Source organism: Arvicola amphibius, chromosome 4 (assembly GCF_903992535.2).
Source record: "Arvicola amphibius chromosome 4, mArvAmp1.2, whole genome shotgun sequence".
Classification (NCBI taxonomy): Eukaryota; Metazoa; Chordata; class Mammalia; order Rodentia; family Cricetidae; genus Arvicola; species Arvicola amphibius.
The window spans coordinates 3484818-3502732 of record NC_052050.1 but is presented as its reverse complement, the minus strand read 5'-3'; the positions used below and the strand labels follow the sequence as shown (position 1 = coordinate 3502732).

Sequence of the window (17915 nt, the reverse complement as noted above, 5' to 3'; positions counted from 1 at the left end):
CACAGTCCCCTGATACTTTATTGTTTACAAAACAAATGAGGGAGGGAAGGACACAATCACTATGCTTCTGTCAGGGAAAGGAAGGTGAAGGCTGTGCTGTGTTGCCTCAGGGCCACACTGACTCCATGAGGGTCCATTTTCTCCCTTTCAGCTTAGAAGCACACTCTAACACAGTTGACACACATCGAAGAGGTATGGCTTAGCTCTCAGCAACACACAGACAGTACAAAGATGTCACCAGTCAACAGGCTGCCATGTGGGTAGTGAGAGCCCCAGTGGCAGTGGTCCGCCTCGCTTCCCAGTGGAAGGGGCTTATGAGGGCTGTCAGTCCCCACGTCCTATCCTAAGGGTGCTGCAGGATGACTAAGGTGGCTGCTACCTACAGGGCAACCTCTGACCCTGACTCTGCAGCCTTTGCTCTTGAGCATGAACAGGAAGTGACAGAAAACAGAAGGCTGCTAAATGCTCACTGGGAGCCAGCAAAAAAGGCATGGTACAACAGGGACAGGTCTCTAGAGCCCTCCCTCAGCCACTGCTGGGAAAGGAAGACATGGCAGCTTCTGAAGTTGCTAGAAGGCAGAGGCCAAGGATCCAGAGACCCTTTCTGTAAAAGATAATTTCGCCATTGCGGCTATGGTGATGATTCTGTTGCTGCAAGGAGTAGACGTGGGAACTCCACCTTCGCTGTGTTCTGTAGAAAAGGAAATTACCTTAATAAAAATAAGTTAATAATTCAAAGGCCTGCACAGCCCCAGATCCTCCCGAGGGCCATGGGAAGCAGCAATCCTGCGCTAGAATGGTTTCAGCAGTGTGGGCAGGTGTGTCCAAGGGGTGGGGCCCTCGCCCTACCATGTAAACATTTACTTTCCAAGGGTCTGCAGAGTGGAACGCCAGGGTGACACAGGAGGAAGAGGGGTGCCCTGGAGTGCCTATCTGGCAGTCCCACCCTCAGATTGCCTTGTGCTCCCAGGGTGAGGCCGAGACTCAGCACACCTGTTGCCTCAGATACTTACTGGCCAGGCCAGAGAACTCGGAAAGGCAAGAGACCTAGGCAAGAGGTGGAGGAAAGGAGAGGCGTGGCTGGATTTTGAAGGCCAGTGCTCAAAAGGTACCTGCAGCAGCAGCAGTGACCAATCCCTACCACAAGGTGGCAGTGCAGAGTGAGGCATGGGTAGGCAGAGATCCTGCCTTTCCTATACAGGACTCCTGCCTGCCCTTGCTACCAGGTTCAGAACTTCTCCTGAAGCTGTGTCACATGGCCTGGGACTCAGTTTCCTATTCTGGAAACCTCTATCCAGGCATACAGCTCAGTTAAAAAAGAAAACAACAAACAAGTCAAAGTGTGTTCCTCTGGTTTTTATGAAATTGAGTCCTGGCGGTGCCTCAGGCGATTTGCCCACGCCTTGCAGGCATGGGAACTTACTCATCTAGATGAACTCTATCCCTTCATACTTGACGCTGCCGATCTTAGTCTCTGGAAGCAGAAAGCGGCCATCTAGCGTGAAGGCCATGATGTAGGTGGCAATCCTGCCGCTGTCCTCTTCTGACTTGAGAGCCACGATGATCTGGTCGTCAGTGTTAGGGATGAATTTGAAAGATGAGAAGCCATGTGTGGGGACCAGCTCCCCAACACGCCTCACGGAGATGTCCTTGAAGTCTGGGGCTGCGCTCAGCAGGAGGTTGCTGCCCTTGCGCTCATCGGCCCTCTCGCTGTAGCGTTCGTGGCTGGCCCGGCGTGGCAGGAAGAACCAGCGCTGCAGCGTGTCACTCCAGCAGGCGGATTCGTGGATGAGGTAGCCTGGGGTCACAGCACAGACACACAGTCACCCACACATCACCAGTCTTGCCATCCCAGAGGTGACATTTGATGGTCTCAGTCCACCCTTTGCTATAATCCCCAGCCCTTTGGAGGACAGCCTACAGCTGATCTGGGTTATCTAGGGCAGCCATGCACAGACACAGCATGGCCAGAGCCTAACGCTGAGTGGGCAGGGCTTCATGTCCCCACTAGCTGTCCTCAGGTCCCCATAGGGGCTGCAGCCTTCACCAGTTCTTTCTTTTTTTTTCCCTTGGTGCTGATCACAGGGCACACAGGAGGTCAGAGAGTCAAAAGGGGAAACCCAGCAAGCAGAGCAGCAGCCATGAAGCTGAGGGGAAGCACCCACAGAAGAGTTCTCTGGGTCTTGGCTCCCTGCTGCACTTTGCCCCACACCTGACTCAGCCTCCTTCAGACAAAGGTCACACTCAGAGCCCAGGGGAAGGCACCTCAGTTCCTACCCATTTCCTCCTCTGCTTATGAGGGCCGTGACCCCCAAACGAAGAATGTTTTATGGGGATGAGGGGACTTTAGTGGGCAGTGGGCAGAGGCCATCTGTTGAACTAGTGAGGAACAGAAACAGAAATGGCTTCTCTGTCTCAGAGTTCACCCCCATGAGGAGTGACCTTTGGATACAGCGAATGACTGTCACCAACACACCTGAGCCAGCTGTGAAGTCTTTATATTTGGGACCTCTTAGGGAGAAGCCTTACCTGGCGGCTGGATCCCAGCGGCGGCTCTCAGAGCATTGTAGCTAGACACCCAGTTCTCGTGGTCCACGCTGCCCCTGTGGCCTACCACCTTCACCCACTCGGGGTTCTCGTTCATCACCTCCCCTGTGGTGGTGGTCCACTCCTTGCCCAGGCCACCCACATACAGGTGCTCGTCCTTCACAGCAAGCCACTCGGCTTTGAATCCTGGGGCAACAAGAGTGGCGAGCCTGAGACCCTGGTCCCCATGTCCCATGCCCAGCCTGGCTCTTGCCTGTGCTCTGTCAACTGTATCCAGAGCGGTGCCAAGCCTCTTGGATGTTGTAAGTTACCACCCTTGAGGTTCACTGCAGGCTGGGATAAGAGGCCCAGAAGGGAGCCTGGCAGAGGCAGAGTGGGTCCCAGAGTCCACATCCTCTTCTTTCTTACCCCTTTCCTTCCAAGGAGCTTGTCTCCTGGACGACAACTCAAGAACTGCATTAGACCATTCCCAGACCTCCTGTGCTCCAGCAATCCGAGCTTCCAAGTGCTCTGTGGAGCCAGTTACCTGCCACTGAGGACCACAGCTGACAGCTCAGCACAGGGCCACCCACTGCCGGCCTCTCGCCCGCCATCACTGTGTGGGTCTGTTCTTCCCACAGCCGGGGAAGGAAGAAGAAGGATAGGGTCTTTATGATCTTTATGTCTTTAGGCAGCGACCCTCACCATCCTCGCCTTCACCTCAGAGCATTTACTCCAGAGCTGCCTTCCCTTTCAATCAAGCAAGTGGTGAAGCCTGCGCTGTGCCAGCGCTCTCCTTCCCAAGGTTCCCACAGGCTAGCTCTTTAACTCCTGCATGCTCCCTAGTCCCTGGGAGGCCAGTGCTGCACCTGCCTCCCCACTGTAGAAGGACGGAGGCCCCTGACACTCCCCGGAGTGACTCTGGAGGGACTGGCATGATTCCTGTAGCCCTAGTGACCTCATGAGTCTTCTGAGCTGCCTCCATGAGAAGCTGCTCCATTTGCCAGACTTGGGACCCTTCTGGATGAACAACCAGAATCAGCCCCCAGAACCCCATTATCCAGCATTCTTCCCACTCAGGGGAAAGCCACCCCACACCCTGAAGGTTACAGGCAGGAAATGGGTGAGCAACACCATCACTGTAACCAGCTGGAGACGGCCTCTCCCGAGAGCCCAGCCTTGGACAAACACTAGTGAGTTCCTCACCCAAGCCAGGCCTGGCAGGCAGTGAGAGGGCCAAGGAAGGCAGCCCTCCTTCCACCCGAGGAGTCTGCTGTGGGGACACACCAGATCTGCTGTCCCCTACCCTGTGGGGCAGCAGCTCCTCTCTGCTACACATGGGGCTAACATCAGATTCTATCCCCAGGTGTCACTGCTGCTCCACACAGAGACCCTTGGACTGGGTTCACAGCAGCCTGGGTAGCAACACTGACCTGTGGCCCCAATAAATTGATTAGAGCCTGAGATCATGGTGAACCACTGAGTATCCAGTTTGAAGGTGAGCACCTGCCGAGAGTAATACTGTCTATGACACACTGTGCCTTAGGAGCACACGGATCCTCTGAAGACACAATGAGGACCAGGGTCCCAGAAGTAAGGGGGGTGACGGACATAGCCGTGGCTCTACTTACCCTTCTCCACGGTTCCGTCACCATCAGAAAGGATCACCCAGGGCACGGCTTTGGTGCCTTCGATCTGGTAGATGACCCCTGTACGGTCGTCCACGGAGTACAGTTTCCCATTGAAGACAATCAGGTCAGAGAGCTCCATGCCCCGCCCCTTTTCTGCCAGGTGGGACTCCAGGACTCCATGGTCTTTATCCCACTCCACAGTCACCTTGTCCCCACTGTCTGACAGGGTCAGGTGGCCTTTCTTAAGGTAACTAAACCAAGTGTTCTCCTCCTGGGCCCTGGACCCTGTGTCCAAGTCAGCAATGACTGCAATCCGGTAGCGAGTCCCACCCGGAGTCCTCTGTGGCAGGGACAGGGGGTAAGTGTCATTGTAGCGAGACACATGATCCGGGCTGAACCTCCGGCTGTGTGCATTGTAGGCGGGGGATCTGCCCGGTACTGGGGCCTGATGATGGGAGTACAGCAGCCAAAGGAGGGCAGCACCCACAAAGGAAGTCAGGATCACCCTCCAGCGGGGGCGGAAGCGAGGGTCTGTGGCCTTGGTCATGGATGCCAGCACAGGAAGGCCCCCTACAGTGATCCGGAGGGAGTGCATAGGCTCATTCCATTCCCGGTGGTCAAAGGGCTGGATGGGCATCAGACTGCGCGCTAGGCAGGACCTAGATCAGGGAGAGGAGAGCAGCCAGTGAGCTCCAGAGGACTCTTCTCCAGTCCTGAGTCAGCCTCATTCAGCAGAGACAGCACTTCATGGCGGTGGTGTACTGGCCAAACCCTGACCCCAGCATGGAGGTCAGCTGTTCTTCTTCATCAGGATGGCAAGTGTTTCCAAAGTAATAAAGCAGAGGGGACGGGAGGTGAGGGCTAGTACCTACAGACTGGCAGATGCTCTAATAGACGTGCAGATATGAACCTGACTTGTCTCTTGAAATCTTCTCCAACCACCCTGCTCCCCAGGCTAGTGCCCCGGCAGGGCCTCCCTCATAATCAGACTGGGGTCACTGAGCCTTTACTTCCTAGGCAGGTTCTGAAATGTTCAACACAAGAAGATGTGAGACAGTGCAAACACTCTGCTGCTGTTTTTGGTGCTGTCTCTCAGTACTGCCTACTGTACGACTTGGGGCATGCTTTTGGCTCCAGGACCAAGCTGGACTCTATACTATGGCATAGCTACAGGCCCAGAGCACTGGAGGAAGCTGGGAATTCTACCTCCTCGCAGCTGCCTGCCCTGCCTGCTCCTAGCAGACCACAACAGTTGAGTGCCACAAAGCCTCCATGCTAGTGCTGTCTGTGGTGGAGAGGTGTGTCTCTTGCCCAGAAGGTATGGCTGCCACTGCTCTTAGTCCTTCAGTCCTTCATCTGACACTTGTGGGTACCACTGTACCCAATCACAAGATTCTCCTGTCTGGGGGCTGCAGAGGTGCTCTCCCCATGCTGTAGACTGCTCAGCAAGGGCAGGAGAAGGCTCTCTGTGCCATCAAAGTGTCCCCACCCCATGCTGGCAGTGCCTCCTCGGGACTCACTCAGGCTCTCCTCACACACTCTCTATTGCCATGGCTTTGGCGGCTAGAACCAGTGTATCAGTATTATATCCTTATCCCGGATGTGGTACTGAGCTCTGCCAAGTGACAAATACTGCCACATTCCAATCCCCACTTGCACCTTAGACACTATTTCAAAATATAAGCCTGAGTTCCCCAGCCTCAAGGCAATTAACCCACAGACATGACCACCAAGTCAAAATTCCCATAAAACCCACAGAAAAGGTGCAGCTTTTATGTGGATGTCATGCTTCAAACTGCCACAGTGACAAGAAGTGGCCTCAGCACCTTCCTCTGCCTTCCCTGATGGCTCCCCAATGGCGGCGGTTTTCCATCCAAAGCCGCTGACTCACGAGTCATCCCTCCATGCCAAAAGTCTCCCTGGTCCTCTGCAGCCACTCTCCTCCTCAGAGCCCTTTGCCACCCAGCAGCCAGCCCTACTTGCCATGCAATCTCTGAGGGCTCTCTGGTCCTCCCTGGCACCCTTTGGTCCCAACCACTAAGCACGAGGGTCCTTATTTCCAAGGCAAACCTCACCACTCCCTTGCCCAGGATACCTGCTCTGTTCTGCATAGCTGATTCACTCGCACCCCCAGGGTTCCTGGGAGGCTCCCCACATCTGCTCTCTTTCTGTTGAGAACTCCATAGGGTCAGGGCTTCCTGCTCCATCTCTGGCACCCAGCTCAGGGCTTGCAGCCAAGAGATAATTGGCACACATCTTCCGAAGGGGTCAAAGATCAACACCATGGTGAGGTTCCCCCAGTCGTTCTGAAAGTGCACTGCTCCAGATCAAGGCCCTAACAAACAAGCCACTCAGCTGCCCAGCGTGAGCCACAGGCCCAACAGATGATCGCTATACAGAGTGCTAAGCACTATGAACTGTCATCATCCTTGGTCTCTGCAACCCGCAAACTTGCCTGTGTTCAATACACTCTGCATTCCTGTGAGCCACCACACCTTCACTACTCAAGTCACCAGCCCGCCTGCTCCAAGAGGCCCCTGTAGCAGCTGAGACAGGACACAGCCCATAGCCCCACAACTCTGTTCAGGGAAGGCTGACACGGGTTCCTCGGCCCCTGCTTTGGTCTGCAGACATCCTGTCCACCTGGCTGTCTCATGTGTGCTCCTGGACTGTCTTCTCCGGGACATGAACAGAGAGAGGAATGCAAGTCCATGTAGGAGCAGGTCTCCCTGGCCGCTCTAGTGCCCTGCTCAGCATCTCAAGAGCACCACACTCAATGTGCTCTCCTCCACCATGATGCCCTGGCCCGGGCTGCGCTCCTGAGCTACACTGTCCCTCCTACAGCCAGGGAGACGTCTCTGCTGGCCCTGGGGCTGGCAGGTGTCTTTATAGCCTAGACACCTCCCCTGACTGCAGACCAGCTTCTTGGCAGAACACAGGCTATGCAGGAGCCCCGGAAAGTGCCCTAACAGCCATGCTGTCACTGTGTGACCCTCTCTGGCCATGTGTTCTTGCCCAGCAAGTCATCCCTCCAGCGGGAGGCTGCTACCATCACTACCCCTACCCAGGAGCCTTCCGCGTCAGTTCAGACTTTGAGGGAGCGATTAAGGACCCCAATGAGAAGGCTGTCCAGGAGGACAAAAATGCAATCATACAAGTTTCTTTTCTCTTTGTAGAGACAGGGTCTGGCCTTGAACTCGAGACAGTTCCTCTGCCTCAGCCTTCTGTGGGCTGAGCTTTCGTGTGTGTGTGTGTGTGTGTGTGTGTGTGTGTGTGTAAAAGGCAGGAGGAATGGGTAGAGAGGTCACATGACCACAGAGACAGAGGTGGGGTGTTGATATGGCCCCAAACCCAGAGATGCATGAGAAGCTGGAGGACAAAGAATGAGTTCCTACCTAGAACCTTTGGAAAGAGCTCTAAGACACCCTAATTTCTGCCCTATAGCAATGACAATGACACCGAGAATTCTGGGCCACTAACTCTCCAGACCTGTGTGTGACTTGCGGGTCACCACAGACTACTGTATACGTCATTCTCTATAGACACTAGGAACCCAGACCCCTCCGGACAGTGGCCCAAGGACCACCTGCACTCAGCCAACCCATACCCAAGGGAAGGAACTGTCCAAGAGCGAGAGGTAGGAAACCAATGGGGCTCAGGCACCTTTGATTAAAGGGTGGGGGGCTGTTCTCCATAGTATCAGGCTTCTAGAAACAGCTCCTGCCTTCCAGAAGCCTCTATGAATATCCCCATCAGACGACCTTCCCCTGGTCTTCCTTTCCTTCTTTAGGAAGACAGTTTCAAGTCAGTTCCCTTTCCACCGGTGTCCTTGGACCCCGGCTGCTTAGTGCTCAAGACTGACTGTGTCCTGTGGCTGTAGATGCTGACAAGGCCACAAGACAGGAGCCAGTAGATGCAAGGGACCAGATGGACCACAGTCCCAGGAAAGGACAGGTTTGGGGTTGTCTCCTGCCGCCCCCCACAGGAACCCTGAGGTCATTATGGAGTCTGCATGGTCGTGACAAGAAAGTCTGTCCACCTGATCTGAGCACTATAAAGTCATAGTTCCTTCAGGACAGCCAGGGGCACTGGACCGTGGCCTGCAGATGGGGTCTCCCCAGGCTCTGAGCTAGAGCCAACCCTACTCCAGCAGACATGACCAGAAAGAGCCATCAGAAGTGTCTAGCATCCAAAGGTCCCCTTCCTCCCCACCCCTCTTATGCAGTGAGTCTTGAAGAGCTAAATTCAACATAAAACACAAGGCCATATCTCACATTAGACACATGCATCTGTCTGTCCACTCCAAAGGACGTTTCTAGATGACCAAAGGAAAAGCCACAGCCACAGAGGGCACCTACCTCCATGGGCAACCTTGGGTCTGTACAGCACTCTGTGGACTATAGTCAAGGTGGCCCGTTCCTCCCTCTTGCTTCCTTCACAAGAGGCCAGTGTGCGTAAGAGGTGGCAGCTCAAACAGGTTTAAGGCGGCTGCCAGAGCTGACTCCTCCCCTCCAGGATCAAGGAAGGGCCCTCTTAGCGTGATTTTCTTGCCTCTTTCCTCACTCCTGCAGAAAGGGCTTCCCACTCCTTCCACACCAGAGAGGGGACAGGCCTCATGTGTCTAGTCAATCTGAAGCTCATTTCTTTACCACACGATACTGCACAAAGTCCCTGACCAGAAGGCTGCTGGGGAAGGAGGCAGCAGACACCCAGGGCTTCCCAGCAGTCTCTGATGGCAGGTCCCTAGGAAACACACCTGTGTACAGCCACCGCTTAGACACTTGGACGTGGAGGCTGGCTCCAGGTTTTGGGCTTTGCCAAGCTCAGCATTATACCTAAGAATTCCATTCCCGATTTAGGGCAGGTGAACAGTCCAGGGAAACGAGAAGAAAGGAAATGTGTGTTCCAGGAGGCCACTCAGCTCCTCCTCAAAGGCCACGTGTAGGATCTCTGACATCTGCACCCCACCCCACAGCGTCATGAACACAAGGCAGTGGGAATTCTCTCCTGAGTCAACTTCTGTGCTACTGGTATAGGACTTTTTCCAGCCTGTTTTTAGGGCAGCTTCTCAGCAGGAGTGTTGGTTTCCTGGGATGTAACTAGTTACTGAGGGCATAGTAGCAGAAACATCACACACCATTACTTCCCAGCCCTGCAGCAGTCTGGATTAGCCTCACTGGGCTACACCCAAAGGCTGGTTCCTTTCCCAGACTTCTGGGGAAGATCCACTACTGGTCTCTGCCAGCACCCAAAGGCTGACCTCACTCCAGCCTGTGGCTCCTTCCTCCCCATTTAGGGCCAGCAATACTGACACCCACCAGTGGCTTTTTGCAGCCTTTCCCTCTAGCTCTCCTGCCTCCCTTATAGTCTGAGGGGCCCTGAGGTCACATCTGCCCTTGAGAAAACCTCCCCGGTTTCAGGTAAGGCATTTCAGCCTTGATTCCCTTTTATACTCAATATAGCATTCGCAGGGGCAACATGGCTGACTTGAGGCTCACTGCAGTTCACACCAGGCATTTCCTTGGGTCAGCAGAGCAGCTTCAGGACCCTCCCTGGTTTGCATCTGTGGCATCAAAACCCTGTCTCATCCGCTTCATCTGTATCACCAGCGCCCTGGAAGGAATTCTAACAGAGCTGCCTTCTGGGTCAAAGTGACACCCCAAACACTGGATGCCAGGGTGCCTGAAACCAGGGCTATGACAGCCCCAGACTGACTGAGCCCAGCACTCGATTCCAGAAAGCACACTTGCACCCTGGGGGCATAAGCTGCACTGTTCCGGAGCTTCTCTCAGTGCCAGGGGACTGGATCTGCTGACGGGTCATGCTCACCTGTTCCTCACTGGGCACAGCTGCTCACTCTCGATGCGCTGGCACTGACCTGAGCTTCTACCTCATTTCCTGTCCCTGCCCACACCGGACACAGGTGAAGCACTCAATGGCTATGCCTACTGGAGAGAAACTGGGATTCAAGAGAGAAATGTCCACCGAGAGGAACCCTAACGCTGCTCCATGCAGACTTATTAATAAGTACCTGTGCCGGGTTATTATTTTTTCCTAGCCAACTATCTTCCGTTGGTAAAAAGGAAAATAAGTTATGTGAAATCAGTATATAGGGCTCTAAATCCTTGGATGCTGGCATTTAAGACAAGCTTTCCAGGAATTCTCCACACGCACTGGCTTCCACTCTGCAGAGAAAGGCGTGTAGACGGCAGCCCCGCATCCTGCAAGAGCACATGCTAACGCGCTGGACCACATACCTGCACAGCCACCTTGAGGACAGCCACACTGCTGTGAAGGACGGTCGGAGACTCAGATGACAGGGTCACATGTGTCTGTGGGAGCTTCACGGGAACACATGCCACGTTCAGGCAGAGGGTGAAAAGGGGACACCTGCCTCCTGCACACTCTAGACCTTTCTTCCCGTGCCCTCTGCTCCGTGGGCACAGCAGATGGAGTGTGCTGTTGGACAGCTGGGTGAAAATGCTCTCACGTACTCTGTAGAGCGGCCGCAGGCTGTGGAAGCAAGGTCACAACTGTAAAGGGAAGGAGACTTAGCTGGCTCTCTGTGACACAAATCCCTTGTCTTAGCCAGAAAGAACTAGGCTAGCTCCTCCAATGTACCTTCCACCAGGCCTCGGGACACACGGAAGGCGGAGGTCAGCAGCAAGGGCCTGTGGACTCACAGGTCCCAGCAGGACTGCCACGTTGAGATCTGGGGAGCAGCAAAAAGGACAGTCTGTGGGGCCCGGTCCAGAAAGATGGTCCTCAGTCAAGCTCCACAGAGGGGCAGGGAGGAGGAGCTACCAACACAGCTCTGTACTGCAGGCCCCCTTGTTAAGTCTTAGGGGCTTGCCAGTTCTGGCCAGCCAGACGCCACTGACACCATGAGACCAGTTTCCCAGGTCTCTGCTTCCTCAAGTCTATAGTCCTGAGACCGGAATGGGAAATGAAGCTGGTTACTGAGGTCCTCCTGAGCGACTGCAGGAAGGCTGCTTGCAGGTGGAAGAGTGTCATGGGTGCCCGGGGCAGGAAGGACAGTTAGGACACCAAGCAACAAGGATGGACCAGGGGTTGCCAGTCTTGGAGGCTGCGAGAACCCAGCTGAGAATCGGGTTGTACGTGCAGGCGAGGACTAGGGGGTGTGTGCAGAAGGGGCAGAGAGGGTGGAAAGCTGGGGAGTAAGAGGAAACAGCGCGTAGTGCTGCCCAGAGGAAGGTGCAATCTTCATTGAAGACGAGAGCCAGGACGGGGGCAGGAAGGTGGGCAGTTACAGGTGGGGACGGGGTGGACGGATACGTGGCTCTGTTACAGTTGCGAGCGAGTGTCAGACTGGGGAGGCCCAGGCGGGGCAGGGCGGGAAGAAGGGGCTGTCGCTAGGGCCTTGAAGAGTGCTGGTCCGGAGAGGAAGAGGTCTCCCACTCCTCCTCGGGGGCACAGTACTCCACTCTCATCAGAAGGGAGCTCTCCCGTCTGTGGCACCGGTCCCAGGCTAGCTGCGGAGGGAACCTGAAGTGCCCGGGAGCAGGCTGGACGGGTGCGGGCGGCGACAGGCCCCAGAACCCGGCAGGGGAGGGCAACCGGCAGCAGGCGCGCCGTCACTCACCCACTGAGAGCCTGGCTCCGGGGCCCGCGGGCTGCCGCCTACCTGCGTAGGGCCGGACGGGGCGGGCGGCCACTTCCGCCCCGCCGCGCGCTTCCGGCAGCCTCTGCTCTGCGCCTGCGCCCCACTCCGGCCGCGCGCTCCCGGCAGCCTCTGCTCTGCACCTGCGTCCCATTTCGCTCCGCGCGGCCTAGAGCCACGTCTTCCCGACAACCTTTGCTCTGCGTGAGTTTCCCCCACCCAAGAGCTCCGCTCTGCGCCTGCGCACTGCGTGTGGGGCTGCTGGGAGTTGTAGTTTTTCGTTTGGGCTTGGGCCCAACGTTGAAGTGGAAATAGCAGCTGGAGGTGGCTGTCATTCCCCAGCTCCAAGGTTCTTTGCCTGGTCCTCCCCGTCTTCGTCTCAGGAAGCTGTGAAGTTCAGACCCCGCTCCGCCGCCCTAGTTCTCTTTCAATCCGGTGTCTAGTTTTCACAGCCAGCACCAGATTCCTGCACTGGATGAGGATGGCAGTGTGTCCTCATACCCGACTGCAGTCCACCTTTAACAACGGTGCCCCAGCCCCCATTCCTCCTTTCCCGGTCTCCTGCCTAGCCCTGAGTTCTTGTGCTGTGTGAACAGGCATCCCAGACAGTCCCAGACAGTGGTAGCACCGCAGGACTCTTGGGACAGGCCCTCATCAGCCAGGGAGCATCAGCCTCATCTCCGGGTCTCCCGAAAGCCTTCTGGGAAGTAACCGGTGCACAGGGGCGGTCGAAATTCGAAATATGCAAACCGCACACAGTGGGAAAAAAAAAAAAACAACCCAGCCCTTTTTTCCACCCTTCCTGTTCAGAAGCCGTGGCTACTGCTAGATTCTTGTGATCCCTGTGAAAGATGTCCTATAGGACACACGCTAACGGCAGAACATAGACTAAATTACACATAAAACTGGAAATGTGCTGGGTCCCCTCCTCTGCTTGAGGTGGGAGACAGAACTTTCTTGAACTCACTGTTCCCTGTCAGACCAAACTGAGCTCCAAGCATAAGTTGTTCTTCCTATAATTATTCTGAATTATGCACCCTTTATTTGTTAAAGCTTGTCCACTTAGGGAATAGCAGATTGTTCTCAGTATTTTTAAAGCACCGTGGGTATTCCTTCCATTCCACGCTCCTTCTTACACCCTCAAAGGTCAACACAGCCCAGAAGATTGTGTTCATCATTCTCTTCTGCATTCTTACCACATAGCTGTGTGGCTCTAAATAATACATTACTTAATTCTGCCTGGTTTAACTTTTATAAAATAAAATAAAACTTTAAGGTAGATAGCAGTCCCAGTGTTCCTCAGGCAGTTTAATTTTGCCAGTTTGGTGGCACCAAATGTCCTCTCCTTGCTGGATTGCAGAGTCATGTGCACAAGTGTGTGTGTGTGTGTGCGCGCGCGTGCACACGCACAGACATCATACATAAACACATTAATACATGATTTGTTTTTATTGAGACAGGGAACTTACTGTGTTCATGCTGGTTGCAAATCTGCAATGATCCTTCTTGCTCAGCCTCCTGAGTGAGATCACAGATGTGTTCCACCAGGTCTGGTGCTTACACTTATACACACACACACACACACACACACACACACTGCCTTTGTGTGGGTTTATGTGTTCACAGGTGCACACGTGTGTGCATTCCCCTAGAGGCCAGAAGACAACCATGGTGTAGCACTGAGTCACAATAAGCTCAATAGAAGCCTGAGTCTCAGTAGTTTACTCTGATTCCAAGAAAGACCACAAACTGAGACTACCCAGGCACCACCCAGGAACATCCCATCCAAAGAAAATTCCTACATTCCAACCATTGCAGATAGGATCACCTGCCAGCACACATCCATTGCTTTTCACCAGACACCCCTAGACAAATGTCAGCCAATCAGGGGTTCTGAACTTTAGAAATTCCTCACCCCACCTTTGCTACTACAAAAACCCAACCCCAACTGAACTTGGGACTCTCCAATCACTCCAATACGCTGAACACATGGAGAGATCGAGTTTGCAAACTTGTGTAAGAATAAAGGCCCTTTGGTTTTACATACAGGGCTTGGTCTCCAAGTTTTGGGGGACTCCGTGATCTGGGCATAACACTAGGCTGTTGTTCCTCAGGTGTCACCCCTCTTGTTTCCAGATGGCCTGTGAACAGACGGAGAAGGTGAGCCAGGGAGCCCCAGGCTTCACATGCTTCTGCCTCCCTTGCACTGGGAATGCAAGCGTGCATCACTATTGCCAAGCATGCATCACTATTGCCAAGCATGCATCATCACTACACCCATCTCTTTTGTAACATGAGTTTTGGGAGTCAAATTTACGTCTCTGTGCTTACAAGGCTAGCATTTTTCCAGCTGGTTTATCCTCTCAGCCTTGTCATATCTTTGAACTACAATAACATCGCTTTAAGAAGGAATCCATTCTTCCCTGTTGCTATCGCATAATACTGACGTGATCAGAATGACGTCTCCATGGACACACAGCTCTCTCCAGAGGCTATTAGATTGCTCTGGTAGACCTTTTTTTAAAGTTTGCTTCAACAGTTCTTCTCACCATCTCTTTGTAAGCCTTCCTAAGCTGTTTGACACAACCTTTGAACAGATTGCTTTGAACCTGTAGAATTAGGAGACTACCGAGGTTTTTATGATAGTCTTCTACCTAATATGATAAGGAAGTTATTTTATTCCACCTTAAAATATCCCTTTGGGGTATCTGTAATCTCATATTTCATCGGGGGGTAGCCTTGTGTTATCAGATCACAACTATAAAATGGATCTAGGTTAAATTCCCAGAGGAAGAATGACTGGTGCAAAGGATGTCTTCACAGAGGAGTGAGCATGTGTCCCCCAGAGCAGTTGGCACACGGAACGACCCTCCTCAGGGTCAGCAGCGGCTCCATGCTCGAGCACAAACAGGTGTGGTTTGATTTTCAGTCTTCTTTGCATCATGGGAGACTTCATCATGGCCGCCATAGGATCAGAAAAGGCATGCTGACTTTCCTCACCCCACCCAGGGCTAGCCTGTACTCCCATAGCATGGCAAATTCATTGAATCTCTGCTTAAGACACGAGAACCTTCGGAGATGAAGATCTAAAATCCAGGGAGCCCAGGAAAGACTGTATTTTTTAAAAAACATGTAGCCCAGGTTGTCCTCAAACTGGCTGTATATATATATGAGGGTGACTCTGAACGTCTGATACTCCAACCTCTACCTCCTAAGTCTCTGGGATTACAGGCGTGCACCAACACACCTGGTCCATGTGGTGCTGGGCATGGAACCCAGGGCTTTGGGCATGTTCAGCAAGCTCCCTGCCATCTGAGCTCCAGCTCCAGCCTGGGAATGTTATTTTAACGCTTGGATCTGATGGAGAAGGAACTTTGTATCTAAAGTGACTGGACCAAAGGGATCTGATCTAATGGGGCTAGGCAGAGCGGGAGGGCCTGGCCAGAATGTGTGCTCAGTGTCTCCTCTGTCCCTCACTGTAGCAATACCTTCCTGTCAGGTATGAGACAAGACTCCTTCTGGATGAAGTCATGTGACCTATCACCAAACAAGGTACCTTTAAAAAACATATAAGCTTTCTCTTTAAAAAAAAAAAAAAAAGATGTATTCTGGGGGCTGGAGAGATGGCTCAGTGGTTAAGAGCATTGCCTGCTCTTCCAAAGGTCCTGAGTTCAATTCCCACAACCACATGGTGGCTCACAACTATCTGTAATGAGGTCTGGTGGCCTCTTCTGGCCTCCAGGCATACACACAGACAACATTGTATACATAATAAATAAATAATAAAAAAAAAGAAATATTCCGGGCTGGAGAGCTGGCTCACTGGTTAAGAGCACTGACTGCTCTTCTAGAGGTTCTGAGTTCAATTCCCAGCAACCACATGGTGGCTCACAACCACCTACAGTGGGATCTGATGCTCTCTTCTGGCATTCAGGTGCAACACTCATACCCAATAAATAAATAAATAAATAAATAAATTAAAATTTAAAAAGATTCATTTTGTTTTGTGTCTAATTGTTTTAGCGAAATACACATGCACCATGTGCTTTGCGTGGTGCTCATGGGGGCTGGAAGAGGGAATAGGATCCCATGGAACTGAGTTACAGATAGTTGTGATCTATATGCGGGACTCAAACCACAGTCTCCTGCAAGATCAACAAGTGCTCTTAACCCGAGTCGTCTCTCCAGTCCTAGAGAAAAACTTTTTTAAAAAAGTATGCTTTATGTAGCTGGGCGGTGGTGGTGCACGCCTTTAAATCCCAGCACTCAGGAGGCAGAGGCAGGTGGATCTCTGAGAGTTCGGGGCCAGCCTGGTCTACAAGAGCTAGTTCCAGGACAGGCTCTAAAAAAGCTTCAGAGAAACCCTGTCTCGAAAAACCAAAAATAAAATAAAATAAAATAAAAAGTATGCTTTATGTAGCTGGGCGGTGGTGGTGCACGCCTTTAAATCCCAGCACTCAGGAGGCAGAGGCAGGTGGATCTCTGAGAATTCGGGGCCAGCCTGGTCTACAAGAGCTAGTTCTAGGACAGGCACCAAAGCTACAGAGAAACCCCATCTTGAAAAAAAAATTGTGTAACAATTTCCTACATATATACAATGTATCTTGCTCAGTTCCAGCCCATACTTAGTGCTATCTGCAGGGGAGCTGATCTTGTTAGCTCCATCCTGTGGGAAACCATAACTGTGGTGAGCTCATAGGGCAACAGCTGTGGCACGTCCAGAGACAGCATTTCACAGAAATCCTCCCCTCCTCCTTCACACACTCCTCCCTCCCTCCTCCTTCACACACTCCTCCCTCACATATTTTTCCCTCCCTCCTCCTTCACGCACTCCTCCCTCCCTCCTCCTTCACACACTCCTCCCTCACATATTTTTCCCTCCCTCCTCCTTCACGCACTCCTCCCTCCTCCTTTACACACTCTTCCTCCTTCACACACTCCTCTCTCCTCCTTCACACACTCCTCCCTCCTCCTTCACACACTCCTCCCTCCTCCTTCACACACTCCTCCCTCCCTCCTCCTTCACACACTCCTCCCTCCTCCTTTACACACTCTTCCTCCTTCACACACTCCTCTCTCCTCCTTCACACACTCCTCCCTCCTCCTTCACACACTCCTCCCTCACACATTTTTCCCTCCCTCCTCCTTCACGCACTCCTCCCTCCTCCTTTACACACTCTTCCTCCTTCACACACTCCTCCCTCCTCCTTCACACACTCTTCCTCCTTCACACACTCCTCCCTCCTCCTTCACACACTCCTCCCTCCTCCCGCCCTCTTGCTGGTAAGCTTCCACACAGGGGTGGGGAAGCTCATGCGCTGTTTCTCAAGTGAGTTCATGGCTGGATTTCTGTGGGGAAAAAGGAGTAGAGACCAGAGAGCTGAAGACGGTGGAGAAAGGTGTTGCTTCCCGGGGCAGTTCTAAGGACTGTACACCGTGTCTTGGGTGTCCTGTTCTGAGTGCCATCTCCACATTCTGAACAGCTTGGGCCTGGACGGGTGTAGTAAGGGAATGAAGAAAGGACAGACACATAGACACACGTACAGAAAAGCTGACGTCACCTGGGCCGTGCACTCTCTGTTGAGGAACCAGCTTCTGCAACAGCCCCAGACTGGCGCGTGCAGCCCAGGGACCCGAGTTAGCTGGTCTCCTAGGAGGGGTCTGCAGGCTAGCAGTCCAGGCTGAACGTTGCTCATTTCCGTACGCACTGGTCAATTGCTTGTGCTTGACCCCAAGGAAAGCGCTGAGCTCCCTCTGCGCCACACTCCCTGGGCCCGAGGCCTTAGGGTTCTCGACGTGGCCATGCCCATGTGAGCAAGGCACGTCTGTCCCCTCAGGCCGTCACTCACCCAGGGCTTTCTCTGCTCCCTGCACACCTCCTTCCAGAGTGCTTTGGTCTCTGTTGCTCAGCATAAAAGGCGACTCATCCCTCTCTCTCACGGCTCCTCTTAGTTAAGTGCTTGGTATTGTGTCTTCCACCAGGGGGCGCTCTCACTTTATTTATCCCGTAAAATATTGCCTCAGGTTCACTCTTTGCCTCTGCGTTAATTGAAAACGTGTATTACCAAAAACAGAGGAAGCCTGTAGAGAGGGAGAAACTGAGGCATGGAGAAGTTAAATGTCTGAACAAAAGTCGA

The 17915-nt window shown here is 53.2% G+C and overlaps 1 protein-coding gene across 7 annotated transcripts; it reads right to left on the bottom strand.

The window, feature by feature from the left end:
- Cant1 (calcium activated nucleotidase 1) lies at positions 1–17707 on the bottom strand. 7 transcript variants are annotated; one of them, XM_038327219.1, is made up of 6 exons: positions 11761–11909; positions 10415–10670; positions 4158–4816; positions 2530–2733; positions 1424–1798; positions 1–691 (listed from the first exon to the last, which is right to left on the bottom strand). In XM_038327219.1, exons 3-5 carry the CDS (start codon positions 4792–4794, stop codon positions 1428–1430), a joined length of 1212 nt encoding a protein of 403 aa, XP_038183147.1. In that variant the 5' UTR covers positions 4795–4816; positions 10415–10670; positions 11761–11909; the 3' UTR covers positions 1–691; positions 1424–1427. The 7 variants fall into 7 exon arrangements, with proteins under 7 accessions (XP_038183147.1, XP_038183144.1, XP_038183142.1 ...); XM_038327216.1 differs by adding an exon at positions 10779–10869 and having other exon boundaries at positions 1–1798; positions 10415–10690; positions 11761–11875; XM_038327214.1 differs by adding an exon at positions 10779–10869 and having other exon boundaries at positions 1–1798; positions 11761–11875.
- Between the last annotated feature and the right edge of the window lie 208 nt (positions 17708–17915).